The sequence below is a fragment of the Anastrepha ludens genome, chromosome 4, assembly GCF_028408465.1.
Source record: "Anastrepha ludens isolate Willacy chromosome 4, idAnaLude1.1, whole genome shotgun sequence".
Taxonomy (NCBI): Eukaryota; Metazoa; Arthropoda; class Insecta; order Diptera; family Tephritidae; genus Anastrepha; species Anastrepha ludens.
In genome coordinates, this window is record NC_071500.1 from 63502486 (window position 1) to 63520465 (window position 17980).

The 17980-nt window shown below is 34.5% G+C and overlaps 1 protein-coding gene across 1 annotated transcript in view; it reads right to left on the reverse strand.

The window, feature by feature from the left end:
* The window catches only part of LOC128859585 (band 7 protein AGAP004871), a 111072-nt gene that overhangs the window by 84241 nt on the left and 8851 nt on the right, over positions 1–17980 (reverse strand). The window contains exons 2-3 of the mRNA XM_054096520.1: positions 3354–3463; positions 2759–2831 (exon numbers count right to left, since the gene is read on the reverse strand). Of these exons, the coding sequence (XP_053952495.1) occupies positions 2759–2831; positions 3354–3463 (183 nt within the window). The remainder of the gene's footprint in view (positions 1–2758; positions 2832–3353; positions 3464–17980) is intronic.

Below are 17980 nucleotides of genomic sequence, written 5' to 3' on the forward strand. Positions count from 1 at the left end.
GACTGCTGTTTCAGGCGATGGCAAACAAAACTTTATACCACAAACGAAAGTTGACTGTGCTGCTTCGCACCGCCTCGAAAACGATGAAGAATTGGATCAAGTGCTGCAATTAACACAAATTGCCACTGCGCTCCTGCAGCCGCAACATTGGCAGCAGTTGTCGATGACAATATATGTGCATATGTACATACATACACATACTTGCATATTTTCTTTTTGTATCTATATATGTTGGATAATTCATAAATCTGTGGAAAATGTGCTCGGCTGGAATTTGTCTTCTTGAGTAAACCAGAATGTTTCTTATGTAGTTTGAAGTACATCGATGCTTGAAAATAAGTCAACCCTCTTACTTTCTGACAAATTTTTCTACTGCTAAGAAACGGAGGCTAATTTGTGTCTGGAGTTGCATTCAGCTTGTAATTATTTTGTGTTTGGGAGAAGGTAAGAAGAGGGAGACAAAAAAGCAAGACGTGAGAACGACGAAGAGTTTGAGATGCTAGTCGATAAGAAAAATGTTGATTATGTATGTTAATTTTCCTCTCTGAAATGGGGTTAAAAATAGGGACCGTGAATAATCAATATCTTCAAGTTCTCAGTGAAAGAAATCAAAAGCTTCCAAATCGCGAATCGCAGAAACTTCGAACATATAACACATGAGCTGTAAAGTCACGGGCCTTAAACATAGTTAGCACTAGCTTTGTTGCATTCACCTCCTTTTCAACCTTAAAAAAACAGATGTTAAAATTTCATGATATTTTATTCATTAGTTTGTGAGTTATTGTGCTAGGAGTGACGCTACTTTTGTCATTTGAGTTTTAGGCCCTTCATCAAAAATACGAATTATTAACTTATTTTTCTGAAGTGAGATGAGTCTTCGATCTGCCGAAAGCATAAAACTCAGAAATTCATCTTTATTTCGGAGAGGAAAATGCTCAAGAAATGAGTTTTATTTCCAATCAAAAAAATGTGAAAAATGATTACTTACTAGAATCTAGAATTTAAAATTCAAAGAATTATGATTATTTCAGAGCAATGAAATAATATTGTAAAAGTAAATTTTAATTAAAAAAAAGATTAAACATATTTATTATTTTCTGAAAAGTACAATAATACTATCAATAATTATTATTATTGATCGCAAGTTTTAAAACCTGTAAATAATGCTTAAGTTTCTATTTGTTTAAACAACTCATACTGATTACGGTTCTCTAAATCAATAAAGAGTGCACATTCTTAGATCTTAAGGTTGCCTCTTTGATATTGTAAACTGAAACTTAAGGGGTCTCACTGGACTAGAATAAAAAAAAAATTGATTTTTTTTGATATTTCGAAGGTATAGGCTTTTAAGAATATACTGTCAAATTTTTGGAAGGATATTCCCATTACCGCCGTTTTAGCAAGTAGAGTCAGATTCGTTACGCGGCGGCAAAAATGATCGCATTTAAATGGTCAAAACTTTAAACGCAATTATCTCAAAACTACTTTTTTCGGCCTGGTGTTGTCAAAAAAAAAAGTTATTCAACCGAATCGTTTGAAATTTTAATATGTTGTTCCCATTATCACTGGCCATCGGCCGTACTAGAATCATATTAATATTTCAATTACTTCGTATTTTTCTTATCAAAAAACTGAAAAAACCCGATTATTAGAGTGCCAAATTCATTTCAATTTTTCGGGAGGGTCAACTTCAGTGCGGTTTTTTAAATTATTGAAATTAAAAAAAAATGTTTTTTTTTATTTGTGTATGTAAAAGAAGTGAAATTAAAAGACTAAAAAATTTAAATATCGTTTTTCACCTTTTTTTATTGTAAATCTATTGTATCTTGTACAAGAAAATTAAAATATAAAAAAAATTCATTCCAACGTTCCTTCGATACACACAATAATTTTTCCTAAAACCACTTTCTGTGCGTACAGCCTTCGGTCGAAGTAAAACTATTTTCTTTCTAAAATATAAATATTGTTACTTAAATCTAAATTTTTCGATGTTTTCCTGCTGACCCGAATTTTATTTAATTTAATATATAAAAACATAAACGTGAAAATGCATTTGAGTGCTTTTTTTATTGTAGTTTATATACTCCTAAACCGTCCATCTGCTCGCGATGAAGTATTAGTGAGTGGCTTAAGTACATCTGCAAAAGTCCACTCCTGTGCTTGGACTAGTTTGTCCCCTGCGGTTCCGCTCGGTGTATGTATAAACTATTTAAAATGAATTATGTTTTGAACCATTATAACCCATAAGTTATATGACTATAGTGTCATATTCTAAAAATTGTATTTCCGGAATGGTTTGCTTCATATTCGACACGTATCTTAACTACTTAGAAAAAAAAATTCTACAAAACTGTATTAATTTCAGATTTGCTGAAAATTCGTTGTAAAGAGCCATTGGGGTTCATTCATTCGGAATATACATAAACGTTAATTGCCTAAATATCAATTTATTTAAAAAAATGGCAGTGGATTATTTCTGCTTAAGACTACTGTTTCAATCTTTGTGGCTTTCCGTTTGTTTCAGCCTAAAGTATATATTTTTTGGTCTCAATATTCCAGATTTCATACTGGTGTGCTACATATACAAGTATATGTATACATATATACCTGTATACGTCCCTTTTGTTTTCTTCAAATCGCGTATTCTTTACTCTTCTGGTGTTAGTATATCATACCTGTTCTGCCCTATGCCGTCTGCTTCTACATTGCATACCCAACACAAGCTCCGTAGTCAACCTATACCCATACTCATACTCACCAGGGCCTTTGGCTCCACCTTGCATAAGACGACCCAAACGAAATATAACAGCGCGTTCATACTCCTGTACTACCTGTAATTTAGAGAAGAAGTGAAAGCAGAAGAAGAAATATAGTAATATGAGCATAAATGACAAAGTTATATGAAAGGAATAGATGTGCGAATGTGCATATGTATGCGGCGTGGTTGCTCGCATTTAGTAGGTAAGTTGCAGCGATGGTTGAACAAAAGTGTCGCAGACAGTTAGAATTGCAAAGCAATAAAATAAATGATTGTCAAAGCTGCTGCTATTGCTCTAGCTAGCTCCTGGCTGCTGATGCCTGAATGCACTCTACTCGAAGGTGTAAAGATCATTTATTATTCCATTTATTTTCAGATTTGCAGTTTTGATTGCCTGCCTTAACTGCTGCACAACCAACGGCGTCACTGATGAGCTATTAAATGTATGTAAGCCTGTATGTATGTATCGCTTCTAATGCGCATTTTTAAGCAACTGCAAGCACACACACTCACATATACATGCACTATAAATTGCAATTACACATCCATTTACACTTACAAGTACTATATATTTTTTCCCCTTTCGTCCACTTACCTTAAAGCACACGAACAAACTAAACGGCAATGTTAGCATGACAAGCACAAGAGATAGGAATATCAGCACCTTCCCACACGTTGATGCCTTATCGCTAATTTCTTCATCGGCTGTAAAATGAAATTTCGTAAAAAAATTAATTGAGTGAATGTAGGTCGAAAAGGGTAATGTTAAAATATTTTCGCTCATATGTAAGTAAAATAATAGATATTGTACATATCTGTAATAAATTCCATGGAAGTGAAATTTGTAATAGTGCTCAAAAATATTTGCCTAATTAATTCCAAAAAGAATAATTCCATTAAATGTGCAATTTGTATGAAATGCTCTTTTCGCCAAATGCCAGAATATTTGAACTCGCATTTATTTCTTTACATGGGCCTGCACTCGAAATGTAACCAATTAAAAAGTCGATAAATTTAGTTTGGAAAATTACTTTTATTCGAGTCAAAGTAAAATACGTGTGAAAATAATACAAAATTAAGAATAAATTTACTGTTGCTCGATATGACCGCCTTCTCCTATGGCCTTAAGATGGTCCAGAAAATAATCGTAAGCTGCCCGGATGTGACTTGCAGGTATTTTGGCCCACTCGCCGACAATGCCTCTTTTCAGCGCCTCGAAAGGCATTGAAATTAGGAAAGGAAATTAACAATCTTCTGACGTCCTCTTCTTGCTATTCCGATCCATGAATGCACCTCAGTATTCTGAGGCCAGTGATTCGCTCAGTGGTAACGTTTGAAGCGAGGTCTTAATACTGCTGGTGACTTCTAAGACCATCCCAGAGGTGTTTATGTAAAAACAGGTATGTAGAACATGAAAACTAAGAATGGAAAATGCAGTGTAATAGTGAATAACTGCTTGTATCTGCTATCCGTCTTCTTAAAGAAGAATATCCTACATCGAGTTCCTGAAGGCCCGCAGGAATTGATGATTTTGTTTGGGCGCAAAAAGGAATACCTAGAAACATCTCGCGGAAGATCGCGGAGAATTGAGTAAAGATATTGAGGAAACTAAATCCTGATACGGACTAGAACGTCATGGAACGATGATGGAGACTAGTCAATAATGTATTTCTAGTCAATAATGTAATTCTTATTTCACATACAAATTTCAGTTAGTCCTGCAAAGCTTTGTTTTTTGTATGTTTTTAAGAAATACATTTTTAGTGAATTTCTTTTTACTGCATAAACTTAGACCCTACTTGAAAAGCAATTAGTTCAATATAATTTTTTATTGCAAAATAAAATATACATGTAGCCTTCTCGGATGGGCAACAGTTGATAAGTTCAATATTTTCCGAGCAAACATCAAAAAAAAAAAAAAAATTATTGTATATGAGTAAATACCTTTATTTCTATTAAAAATGCAATTGTACAGTGCTATCAGTCCCCGGACTCATCTCTCTTTCAGCTCCTGTTTTACTAGTCCCGGTATGTTTTTTACGGGAATGTAGCTTACGATGGTGGATATTTAATTATTTAAAAGGGTAACAATTGTAACTCTTACAAACTAAAGCACTGGCTGCCATAGAGCTAGATCCATTTCTATACAATCGCCGATTTAAGCTTCTGATCGTTACCCTGCCTGTTGTTCAGAATGTTTAATTTTATGGAAATTTGTGACAAATTTTTCTCTAGATGGCCAAACATTTTTGCCCTATCTATATTACTTTTAATAAAAACTAAAATATCGGTTCCTTCCGATGATATGAATCCGCATAAAGTTACGAGTTTTTCGCCGTGTCCGTGCCATCTGATCTGAATTAAAATTGGGTTCGTCAGCAAAAATTATGGCGTTCCCAGCTTCAATATAGTAATATGATTTTTAGCTTGGTGCGCACTATGTGCCTATGGTAGTCAGTTTATCTTAAGACTCTGCGGACAGTTTTGGTATTTTACTTTTTCTCCAAAATAATCTTTAGCATCATTTCTAATTGTTAAAGCGTTCTAAAATTGTAGATTCTCGCATACTCTTTGCAAGATCCTTCTAGAATCATTGTCATTGAAAATCTTGTTATGCGAATTTTAAGATTTATTTTGTACAGTTTCCGTTACATGCACAAATGTCGTTCAATAACGAGCGATTTTCCGTTTTTACAGCTCTCCAAAATACTATTTTAGTGCTTAATGTGATTGTTTTATTTCCAAGTACTAATATCACTTGCTACGCGTTTAAAATTTGATACCATTTGGTTAAAACTAACAGGATATATATTTGCATCATTTGTGTGACTACATATTTGGGTCTAAGTAGATACTTTTTCCTCCAAACTTCGAGTATGCCACGGAGTCACTGTATGAAAATGAAGAGGGAAGCTTTCAAAGTTGTCTGTATTTACTAAAAGGTTTAAGTTAATGTTGTTTCATTTTGTTGCAAAAGATAAATTCTCTGTCTCCATTTCATCAGAAATTAGAAATCCCGAACATCCCGTTTTCGTTACTTAAAAATACTGAACGCCTGAGATACCGGGATGGGCATCCCTAGTCTACACACATTCCTTTTATAAAATATATCAATGGACATGACAACAAGATTTCCATAATTGCCGTCGATGTTAATTCAGTAACCCAAAAGCAAACCTAAAAGAACCTGCAGCAGCAATAGGAATATGAAGTAAAAACGAATATGGTAATAACATCAGTGGCGCGTGTTTGCTTAATACAGTACCACATATTCGTACAAACGCACTCTTAATTTTAGCTTTACAACCTCCTCTCACATTTCTCAACGCATTGCTCACAACGAGCTGAATCAAGAGATAGAGGATTAATTTAGAAGATCAAAGGCGCGCTCATTTTTAAAAAAGTCAAAAATTATGGCGTAAGAAAGTCAAAACAAAGAAATGCAATAAAAAACTAACCAACCACCAAATAAATCAAATTAAAAAGGAAGCGACGAAAAGTTTTTTATATTCGACTCAAATAAAAGAGCAGCTGGGTCTTCTAGTGACAACTAGACACATCGCACACATTAAGGGGTTACACAAGTCCAGCAGCGCCAAAAATGCGCTAAAATAAAAACTGCTTTTAGAAGGGATAACAATAGAAAAAAAAAATAAAAAATTTTATACATAGTTTATTATTACTTAAATTTAAAAAAATAAATATATTTAAATTTTTCTTTCTAAATATTAGTATATAAAAAATCACGTGACTCAAAGTACAATGAAAAAAAAAATGGTCCATGGTCATTTCTCGTTGAAATATTGATGGATCTGTAAAAAGCAAAAAAAATATTGTAAAATACAATAAAATTGTAGTTAAAGTCAGTCGAGCCGCATTTTTGAATTTCGAAAAATTTTGCAATTTACGGCGTTTTAAATAAAATATGCGGAGGACCCATTATTTATTACAAGTTCCGTACTATATCTATACTATACAAATTAAGTTAATGCGTTTATACGAGTGTGTTCTTGTTTTTAGTATGATATTTATAATACAACGATTTAAGTACCTATAACAACAAAACCAATGCATTAGAAAACACAAATAAGGTAGTACGTGCAATACTAGAATTAAGAGTGCGTTTATACGAATATGTGGTACTGTACATTCGTAAATTTCTAATACATTTAATGTAAAGTAGATTGACGCATTGAGTCACTTGGGGTTCAGTGAAATTTGCATATATTACATTTACGCGTATGTATTATATTTCTGCATGTTATGTCCTCCTCTATGTAAGCAAGGATATATTATATGTACAAGTAAAACCATGTTAAATTTTGCTATTGACATGTCAACCCACGTGTTATTTTAAACCGCAGAATTGTAGAATTTGAATGCCCCATATGTTGTAAAATTTTTCACTTCCACTGAAAATCATGTAAACAGATAACATCGATGTTTTTACTCTCAAGTTTTTTACAATGGTCTATCAGGACATATATACATATATACCAATACCGACCACCAATACAATAAATGCACGTTGGTAATCAAAAAAGTATGCAGATATGCCATATTTTAGTGTTTTATTGCCAGTATTCAGGTAGCAGTCCTTAGTCCTTATTAGGACTAGTAGAAAATATCGCAATGAGAAATTACTATGCGATGATCTATGTAAGAGACAGCTGAATATTTTTGAGCTGAAAATATTTGTAAAATAAAGGGCATTTTATACAAGGTGGCACAAAATGAATCGTCGGATTTTGTTCTTAAATAACTTTTTTATTAACAACGTCATTTGCTAAAATGATAAGTCTTCCGATAGGGTAATTAATTTTGAGCCACCTTGTGTAATAGTATTTTAATTGAAATATTAGATAAAACCCCATTCCTCTTTTCAGGAAGAAATGCAACTGTTTTTTTTTTCAAGATTTGAATACTATAAAAACACTTCAAGCCAATGTGTCTGGATTAGCTGATTACTTCAATCCACTCACAGAAGGCAAATGGGCCAAAAGTGCCCACGAATTTAAAATGTGATTTTTTTATATAAATTTGCTGTAATGTACAATAAATTCATATCTTTATTAAATAGAGCTAATCGATGCAAAATATGGTCGGATGAAAGCATGCCTACCGATTGGAATTTAAGTGTGCTCTGCCCAATCCATAAGAAGGGCGATCCTGCAATCTGAGCCAATTACCGCGGGATTAGTCTTTTAAATATCGCCTATAAGGTTCTAGCGAGCGTATTGTGTGAAAGGCTGAAGCCAACCGTCAACCAACTGATTGGACCTTATCAATGTGGCTTTAGACCTGGAAAGTCTACCATCGACCAAATATTTACAATACGCCAAATCTTCGAAAAGGCCTATGAAACGAGAATCGACACACACCATCTTTTCGTCGATTTCAAAGCTGCATTCGACAGTACGGAAAGGAGTTACTTGTATGCCGCGATGTCTGAATTTGGTATCCCCACAAAACCAATGCGGCTATGCTCAACACCAGCAGCGCCATCGGAACTGGGAAGGACCTCTCCGAGCCGTTTGGTACCAAACGAGATTTCAGACAGGGTAACTCGTTGTCACTCGAAGTCACACGATTCTTTAACCTGATGTTGGAGAGCAACGTAAGAGCCGCAGAACTTAATAGCTCAGGCACAATATCTGATATTGACACCAGAGGCTTTAACAACCGCGCTGCTAGTTCTGCCTTCTCCAAACTGGATAAAGAGGCAAAGCGAATGGGTCTGGTGGTGAACGAGGACAAAACGAAGTACTTCCTGTCTTCAAATAAACAGTCGGCGTTATAATAATTATAATTTCAAGGCTGTAAAAGACTTCGTTTATTTAGGAACCAGCATTAACACCGACACAATGTCAGCCTTGAAATCCAACGTATAATCTCTCTTACTAACAAGTGCAACTAAGCAGTAAAGTCCTCTCTCGACTAACAAAACTAACACTCTACAAGACTCTCATCATGCCCGTCCTAACGTATAGCGCAGAAGCGTGGACGATGATAACATCCGATGAAGCGACGCTTGGAGTGCTTGAGAGAAAAATTCTGCGTAAGATTTTTGGACATTTGCACGTTGGCAACGGCGAATATCGCAGGCGATGGAACGATGAGCTGTATGAGCTTTACGGCGACATAGACATAGCGCAGCAAATAAAGATCCAGCGGCTACGTTGGCTGGGTCATGTTGTCCGAATGGATACAAACGCCCCGGCTCTGAAAGTATTCGATGCGGTACTAGCTGGTGGTAGCAGAGGAAGAGGAAGGCCTCCTCTGCGTTGGAAAGATCAGGTGGAGAAGAACTTGGCTTCATTTGGCGCCAGTTAGCACGAGAAATCGGCCAAAATCGCGTGAGCGGTAATCGCGCAAATAAAGAAGAAGATGAATCGATGTAACTTTAGTCGAATGCATTGGTGCGTGACTACCGTTCGGAGCTCGGAGAGAACATAGGTTCGAATCTCCATGAGTTTTACTCACCAGTTTGGATTTTAAGCAAATCACTCAACAATTGAACAAGTGCATAGGATCACAAACGTGATAGAAAAATCAATCGAAAAGAAAGACGTGATTACAGTTACTCTTTCCGACGATACGTCCATTTTAGCAATCGAAGACGATAAGACCAAATTCAACGATTTCAAAACAAGTTCATAAGATACGCAGGAACTCTGATTTACATCGTGATCTGAAGATGTCATCAGTATCAGAAGTTGTCAAACATACACATGCAGCTCTACCGAAAGGCTCGAAAAACATAACAAGCCCGAGGCTTGGCAACTTGTCAATCCAGATGAGCAATGCCCGAGACTTAAACGAAAAAACCAAATGGTCTTGTTCCAGAAATTCTAACGGCTGGCCAACAGATGTAAATTTCTGTCAGCTGTTTTCCAGATCTATATATATTTCATATAAATACTGACGCATTTAGTAGAAAAATATAACTTGATAGTGTAAACTTGATTTTATTTAAAAGTTATTCCAAAAATTGTATATTAGACAAAAAGTTCAGTTTTGTTTTTATGAAAGCCTCGCCCAGTTGGCTAACTCACGTCCTTTCAGTTTCATTGCATATCTCATACTTTATTTTAAATTTAATTTTAATGAGCTGCTTTTGAAGTATGGGTTAAGGTGAGCTTTATTCTTTTGACTGACGTCACGTAGTTTTTCCTAAATTCGACCATAAAGTACTGATATTTTTCTTACGTTATATATTTTTTTGTTTCTAAGAGGAACAAAGCACCTCAAACCCTTAATCTTACGTGGTCAGGTACAACTGGTTCAGTGATAGATTATTACTATATTTTTTGTTAAAACATCTGTACCCATTTACACAGGGAAACATTTGGAAGGAAAACATTTTGTTTATGGGAGAAGGACGGACGCGGAAGAGAGAAGAGATTTCGTCTCCCGTACTGGCGACGAGTTTGCGCTTCTTATTCGTATTTCCAACCTTAAAGCAGTTTTTGACAGTTGCTTCATTCATATTCTTCTTTTTTTAGGGAAAATTCTGAGTCCGGTGCTGGTTTTCAATCAAAGGGAATACATCAACGATGACAAACATCACAACACTGTATGAGAAATGCAGGATGAATTTTGCTAGTAAAGTAGGTATAATTTGAAAAACTTATGGAGCCTGTTTATGTTGAATTCTAATTTTTCCCCCATTTCTAGGTGCTCAAGTTAAGTTTAAGTTAATTATTCATATATGAAGTATTTTTAATTTAATTTTCTTTTTATGCAAGTACAAAAATGTAAATAAAAAAACCAATAAATTTATTTAATCAGTTTGCATTCTTCATTGAAATATTTAAGAAACTGTTGCGGGCGTTCACCGCTTTACATGTTAGCAGGTTTTAGAATATATCCGAACCAGAAGGTGGTAAAGTAGTAAACGTCAAAATATTGCCGAAAACAATTTTGTCCGTGTGACTGCGAATAGAGCATGAAAAGAGAATTTCCAGTGTTTCCTTTCTAGATGTCCCCGTGTGTAAGTCGGCACTTAGTCCCTAATACAATGTGTTTTTGGTAAAGGAAGCATGGCAGTGCCCATATAGTTTCTCACTATAATTTCGTATAGTTTTGATATCATTTATTGCATATCATTTAGCGTATAAAATATGAATGCCTTAAGAACACAACGAAGTAGACGATATTAGCAAATGAGGTGGCGCACCTCCCATGCAGACCAGTTTTTAATAATGTATAGTTTCGAAACCATATTTCGTAGAGTAATGGCATTTGATACAGATTCATAATATATCAATGCCTCACATCTACTGTGTCCGACATATTTGGCTCCTAGCGACTAGGCTGTTCGCAAGCCTACAAAAATGCTCGCCGGTAAGAAATGTTGCTCGATTGAAGAGGTTATCGCTGAAGGCATAAGAATAAACGTTCTACAAAAGTGGTATTGAAATTTACAGCGGCACTGGAGTAATTGCGTTGTTCTTGATGGAAATTACATTGATGAATAAAACTATTTAATTTTGAATAAAAAACGTGTTTTCTTTGTTTGTTAGGTCTGGAAGTTTTCAGCCCATGCGTTATGTATTACATTTGTGGAGAGCCGTCATCCCACAAGTACCTATTCGCATGCCCCAGCTCATTTAATGTCTTTCTATTTGTGATCTAACGTGGGAGAAACTGCACGTTTCCTAGATCTACCATGAGATGATCGAATTATATGAGCAAAGTATGGTAATGCTGCTAACATCAACAGTTCAATAGCATATGAAATTCTTAGTGAAGCAGGAGTTATTCTCGTTGAAATTGAGAAATTGCTTTCACACTTCGTGGTCTGCCAAGGTCAAATACTATTGCAGCGTTATTGACAAAGAAGAAGCAGAATAATGAGAAAATACTTTAAAATTACTAAGGAAAAGCTTCAAGTGACGAATATTGCAGTTCGGTAAAATTTATTTCCTGAAAAGGGTGAGAAAATTGAAATTGTTAAATTTTATCATGCTTTGAATATTTGTATGTTTGTATAAATTGTATAAATATTTTAGTAGTCATTTAAGAATGAGCGCATAGTAGGCATACACACACATATGCATGTGCTTACTGAGATAACCGTCTCACCTACTTTACATAGTAAATACCCAAGGGCCATTTTATTTTTTATTTAATAAATTTTTTATGGAAATAGTTGACTTACAATGAAGAAATCCTCTTGAATGCTTTGCTGTCATATCTGAAAATACAATGGTGCATTGAAAGAAAATGAAGAGAGAGTGAGAGAGAGTATTTAAAATGTAAATCACTTGAATATGAAGTGTAGCAATGGCGTTTCCAAACAAGACGCGCCTTGTCTCAACCACTACTTGCGTATGTATGTACATACATATGCACACTTAACTACATATATACAAGCCCATATACACTTTAACTGATTGCCATACACGAGTATGTCTACACACGAGTATTATATTACATGTATGCTTACATTGATAACTAAGAATTTATGTAGCTGATAGAGCGGCAGCCGGTATAACGACTTGAGATCATAACATGGACGCACATAACAGCTGGCATGCTACAAGTTGGCAAGAGCAAATGCCTTATTTTGCTACACACATGCATAGATATTATTATTCTAGTACTAAATAAATATAGGTATCCTTAATACGGCGCACATACAGACAAATTATAACTATGTAAGTATAAATGTTCAAAGTACAAATGTTCAACAGGGACTTGTTCGTATTTTTGCATATTTACGTATTGGAGATAATTCGTATTTAAATGAGGCACTATGGCACACACTCATATACTTACCGATATTACAAAAAGCTCTATCAATACCCTGTCAGTAACTCAGCTAACTTTTTATGTAAGCACTTTAATCTAACTACATCCCTATTAGATGCGGTTGATTCTTGGATTTTTTTTATTGTAACCAACTGACTTTTTCAATATGGCGATGCCCTTGACAGCAGTCAATTTCCTGACTCTGTATGATCTCTTAACTAACTTAAAGTTAGTTATTTTGAAGTTAATCGAAGTTATCTTATTTATTGCTAGATATGAACTAAATGCATTCCAGTTCGTTTTGCCTTCGCTTTGTTTAAGCCAGCTATAAGTGAACTGTTACTTAGCTTATAACAGGTGGCGCAAAATTAATCGCCCAATTTTGTTTTTGAATAACTTTTTTACTAAATAAAAAAAAAATTATTTCTAGTGATGAGGAATTTTTTTATTTTGACCTTTATGCGCTCAATTGACTGCCTGTTTGAATATTGCAACTGACTTATTCACAAGTTTGCTGCTGATTGAAGTAGGACGCCATTTGATAAAATTTTAAATATTGAAAAGGACGACTAATTTTGCGCCACCCTTAGTACGTTTTATTAAAATATGTTTGAAAAGCGTCCCTATTTTAATATATTCATCTATTTCCACAATTTTCTAAAAATGTTCGCTTTCCTTTTTTCAATAATATGAAAATAATTTGCGCCAAAATAACAGGTAAAAAACACAAAAGCAGGCTTAAATTAAGTAAGGAAGGTTAAATTCGGTTCGGAACGAACTGTATATATACCCGCGCACATTTTAGTGAAATTTACTTTGGGCTGACTGTTTGGAGTCAAACAAAATAGCCAATTTAGTTAAAGCTTGTATCACCAGGTGGACGGATGGAAATTTAGTCTTAATAAATAAAAAGTTGGCGTGGTTTATCCGATCTCAATAATATTAACGTTGAGCTTAAATAAATCTTACTTGCAAATTTAGAATAAAAATAAATAATATTTTCCAGGAGGTCCATAGGTCAGAAGATAGTACACGCGTTACAACCAGCCTAATTTGGCCGCAAATAGATAAGAAAAGATTAGGAGAATTGCTTAACCTCTTAAGAGAGAACATCTCGAAGGTCGTGGCTTGTGTCACCGGTCATTGACTGTTGGGTAGACACTCTTCTACTCTAGGAATAATTTCTAATGAATATTGCGGAAGTTGTAGCGACGAGGAAGAGGAAGAAAGAGGAATTGTCCAGCCTTAGCTATGAGTAGAACAATGTTGTTAGGAAATTATCATTTTGACTGTCTTACAGAACTACTCGGTGTTGGAATAAAACCTATGCTACGTCGCATAAGAGTGTAACTGGTTCAATGAAAAAATAAACAGCAAACAGTGGTACAACAACTGACTTACATGTCTAAGTGAGTTGGTTACTCTAAGCCGACCGTCACAAAAACCTAACCTAATATTTCCTATACCAAGTTTTTGCGAGTTTCATTAAGTCGTTATCGAGATAACCCCATTTTTTCATTTTTTTTTCACTTGCGTCGTATTTATATCATTGGGTTCATCATTTGTGCATGTTTGAGCAATTTTACTTCATTTATAAAGAAGTATTAAGTATCTTTGTTTTTAATAATCTTTGTATAGAAATTGGGCGTTTATTGAACGATTGTTTTTTTTAATACCAAACTACTTTGGTACTTAGAACTTGCGTACCAAGCTTCATTGAAATATTATATATTAATTTGTTTTTGGAATAATCATAGGTACAGACGAGCAGATGGACAGGCATGGTTAAGTATTTATATATATGTGTCTATATCTATCGCAACACCTTTATGATGTTATTTCCAACCGTCTAGTGAATAAAATGATAAAACCCTTGTACACAAATATGCGTGTATATTTAATTACCCTAAGTAATATTAATTCATATCCCCACGATTTATTCTCATATTCATATCTCAAACATTTGAAAGCCTCTTCCTTCTAAAAATATTCCATAGAAAATAAAGGTGGCACAAAATTAATAATAAAATTTTGTTCGTGAATAACTTTTTTACTCAATAAAAAAAATTATTTTGAGTGATGGAAATCTTCATTTTGATCTTTTCGTCAGTCCGGACTAGAACGACCAGTCCGGGTATGATTTTAGTCTAAGCACCTAACCGATATTCAAACTGCACCAACACCACCGACCGATTATTGGTCGATAAAATCGGCACAATTGTTCCACACTCTTACAGAGTTGCACACTCTATTGCTTGTCTGTGTGTATACTGCAGCTGTCTTGTTCATAAGTGTCAAATATGTTTGAGGTACGACGCCGTTTGCAAAAATTATAAATCTTTCTGATGATTACTTTGGGTCACCTTATGGTTGTTTGAAAGGTGGTGTAATTTACATAAAGGAAACATGCATTCGAACTATTTTATTATTAATTTTTATGTTTTTTTGTAGAATTGCCGCTTACATCGCTTGTGGAGTATATGGCTGAGTTCCTCTCCCAATTCGTGGTGTGCACATCTTGGTGGGTTTCCACAAATTTAGACGCCTACAACCAACGGGGCTAGATGGGGCTTCGAACCAACATATTCGAGTACAGCGGCCGACAACTACGTCAACGGTAGGAATAAACTTAAATTACAACTTGGCATAACAAGTTCTTGGCGATCATTGCCTTCGAAACATGTATACATTGTATGGCATATATTTATTAAAAAGAGGCTTACAATGGGTTTGAGACATATACTTATATATATATGAGAAGAAATCGTAGCAATACGCATTATTAGAGGTTAGCTCAAATACATAGGAAATTTAAATTATTCAACTTAGAAAGCGGAGAAAATATATTTGTTCCATGTTAGTATACAATTTATGCCCAATTAATCCATGTAAGAATTTGGAATGTACAATTTATGTAACTACACTTAAGTTGCACACTTTAACCTCACTTAATTACACGCATCAGGCAATGCACAAACCAAGATGGCAAATAAAAAAATTCACATATGTAAAAAACACACAGCAATTAAATGCTCTTTAAACAAAAATAAGAAAATATGTCATAACAACAAATTCACTGCACAGAATCTTCAAGATTTCGTTTTGAGGAAATTCAGCATTGCATTGTAACTAATTGGCGTTTAAGTCATATAGACATAAATATATAAGTAGATACAAAGAAGGTCATTCCAAATGTGCACTGACCAGATGATAAAGCGATAAGGTAATAATTGTCTAAATTGCCAAATAACAGCTGATGATTTACTCTAACGGCAATTATATTGCATGCAGCTTATGACTAGAATTACATTTTACAAGCAATACACTTATGTACACCTGCATACATACAATGAATATTTGTCTACGCTCTTGACTCGATTGCATAATTGCGTATATTTACAATAATAAATTTACAATGAAGATATTAAAATGGAGAGCAAAACTGAGAGTATTGAGTTTTATTTAGCTTAGACGAGTTTGCCTTTATGTGTTTGCTTTCTTTAGTCAATAATGTCAATATACTTTGTACTCAAATCTTAAAAATTAGATCAACTTTCCTATAATATGTATAAATAATATATGCCTACTACAATAAAAGGCAGAATATTTTTTGAATATTTTTCCTTTTTTTGTTTGAATATTCATTATTTGTTTATTAAAGTATAGGTCAGCAAAAATCTAACCAGTTCAATCATAAAATTTTGTACAAAAATTAAAAAAAATTGCGTGTAGCGTAGAACACATAACAGAAGTGAAACTTTCAAGGCAGACAAAGAAAGAGGGAGAGACCCGAGAGAGAATGAGAGAGAGAGAGAGAGAAGGAATATATATCTTAATAAATTCATAACATTTGCAGAGATTACAAATAGGCAAAATTTAAATGCCGGACACAAACCGTGGCAACAACGCGCACTACTCCGAGCGTTTATCACCCGCACAAACGCAGCGATTCCAGGACCGCGGCAACAGCACAAATTACCCCAAGGCAATACCAATAAATCCGACGCCGGAATTGATAGAACTTTATAGCACGCACAAGCACTAGTAGGGAAACGGGAATAAGCGCCAAAAAATAAGGTAACAAAAAAAAACGACAAAAAAATTGGTACCAAAAAACGCCCAAAACAGTAAGCACCAAGGAAATATAACGCCAAAAAGTAGGCACCAAAAATATATTTCCTCAAGTGTGCACACACAAACAAGCGCCAAAACGTTGGCAGTGTTATTTTTCAATAGAAATTAGCAAACCCCAAGGAAGAACCTAAGAAAAATAGCCTAAATTGTATCTAAGATATATACAAGGTATAGCTCTCTCTCTCCTTTTCCTCTACGTTACATATTTTTTCTCTCTCGCGGAACGAAAATGCCTAAAACGTTGCATGGCCTTGAAATTTTACTCTCCATTCTCGCTCGTCCATCGACGCCTAAGAAGTTTCACTTCAAAAATGTACAAATTTTCATACCAATTCCATGGTTTTTAAAAAGATTTTGGAATGCAGTTTTAAAGCCTACTAAAATTTATTATAATAAAGTGTAAGTTTGAGATTGCTAAAAATCCGTTATTAGTATAACTTTTTCCCCTGACAGTGTCGCAAATTTTTTTCCCATAAAAAAAAAGATATCGTACACTCGTTAGCTATGCTTTTATATAAAAATAATGAATATTAAAAACAAAAGCAGGAAAATAGTCAAAATGTAGATGCAGTGTTGTTTTGTAGCAGAGTGTATAAATCAGTATTTTATTTCATGCTTTTCTCCTTTATAATGCCATACAAAATTTTCTTCAATATTAGTTAAAGTGTGCACAGAAAAAAAGGATATTTTAGCAGGCTCAGGGAGTAGTATTTCACTCCTGTAACACACAACCTCGTCGAACGCATGGAAATGATGCTTTTGCCCAATTGCAAATTTTTTTTTTTAACAAGGAGTTTTTTTGAGAAATTTTACATAATTGATCCGCAAAGATGATATGGCTGAATAAAATTTCAGGCCATGAAGTTATAGAAAATACACTTAAGTAAGAAATTGAATGCGATTGGTCTAGATGGCATTCGACCCAAATTTTTTAAATGTTTATTGCCTAATTTTTTCCCTATGTAACTTATGTCTTAAACAGTATTTTAATTGTGCCCATTTTTCCACAATGTTGGAAGTCGGCTTAAGTCATTCTAATTAGTAAATCTAATGGGGACTTTAAACCCATCGCAATACTACCTTTTTTTGTCCAAGGTACTTGAACGCATAATGCATGCTCAGATAAATTCTTTTCTGAGTCGAAATCTGTCGTCCAGGCGAAGCTGTATAATGAGGCTGTCGGATGACATCAGGCTCAACATTGACAATAATCGCGTAATTTTATTAACACTTATGGAGCATTCTAAAGCTTTCGGCACTGCCAATCACGAACTTCTAGCTTTGAAACTTAGCTACTTATTTAACTTCCTTTTGTATCTGTCAATATTGTAC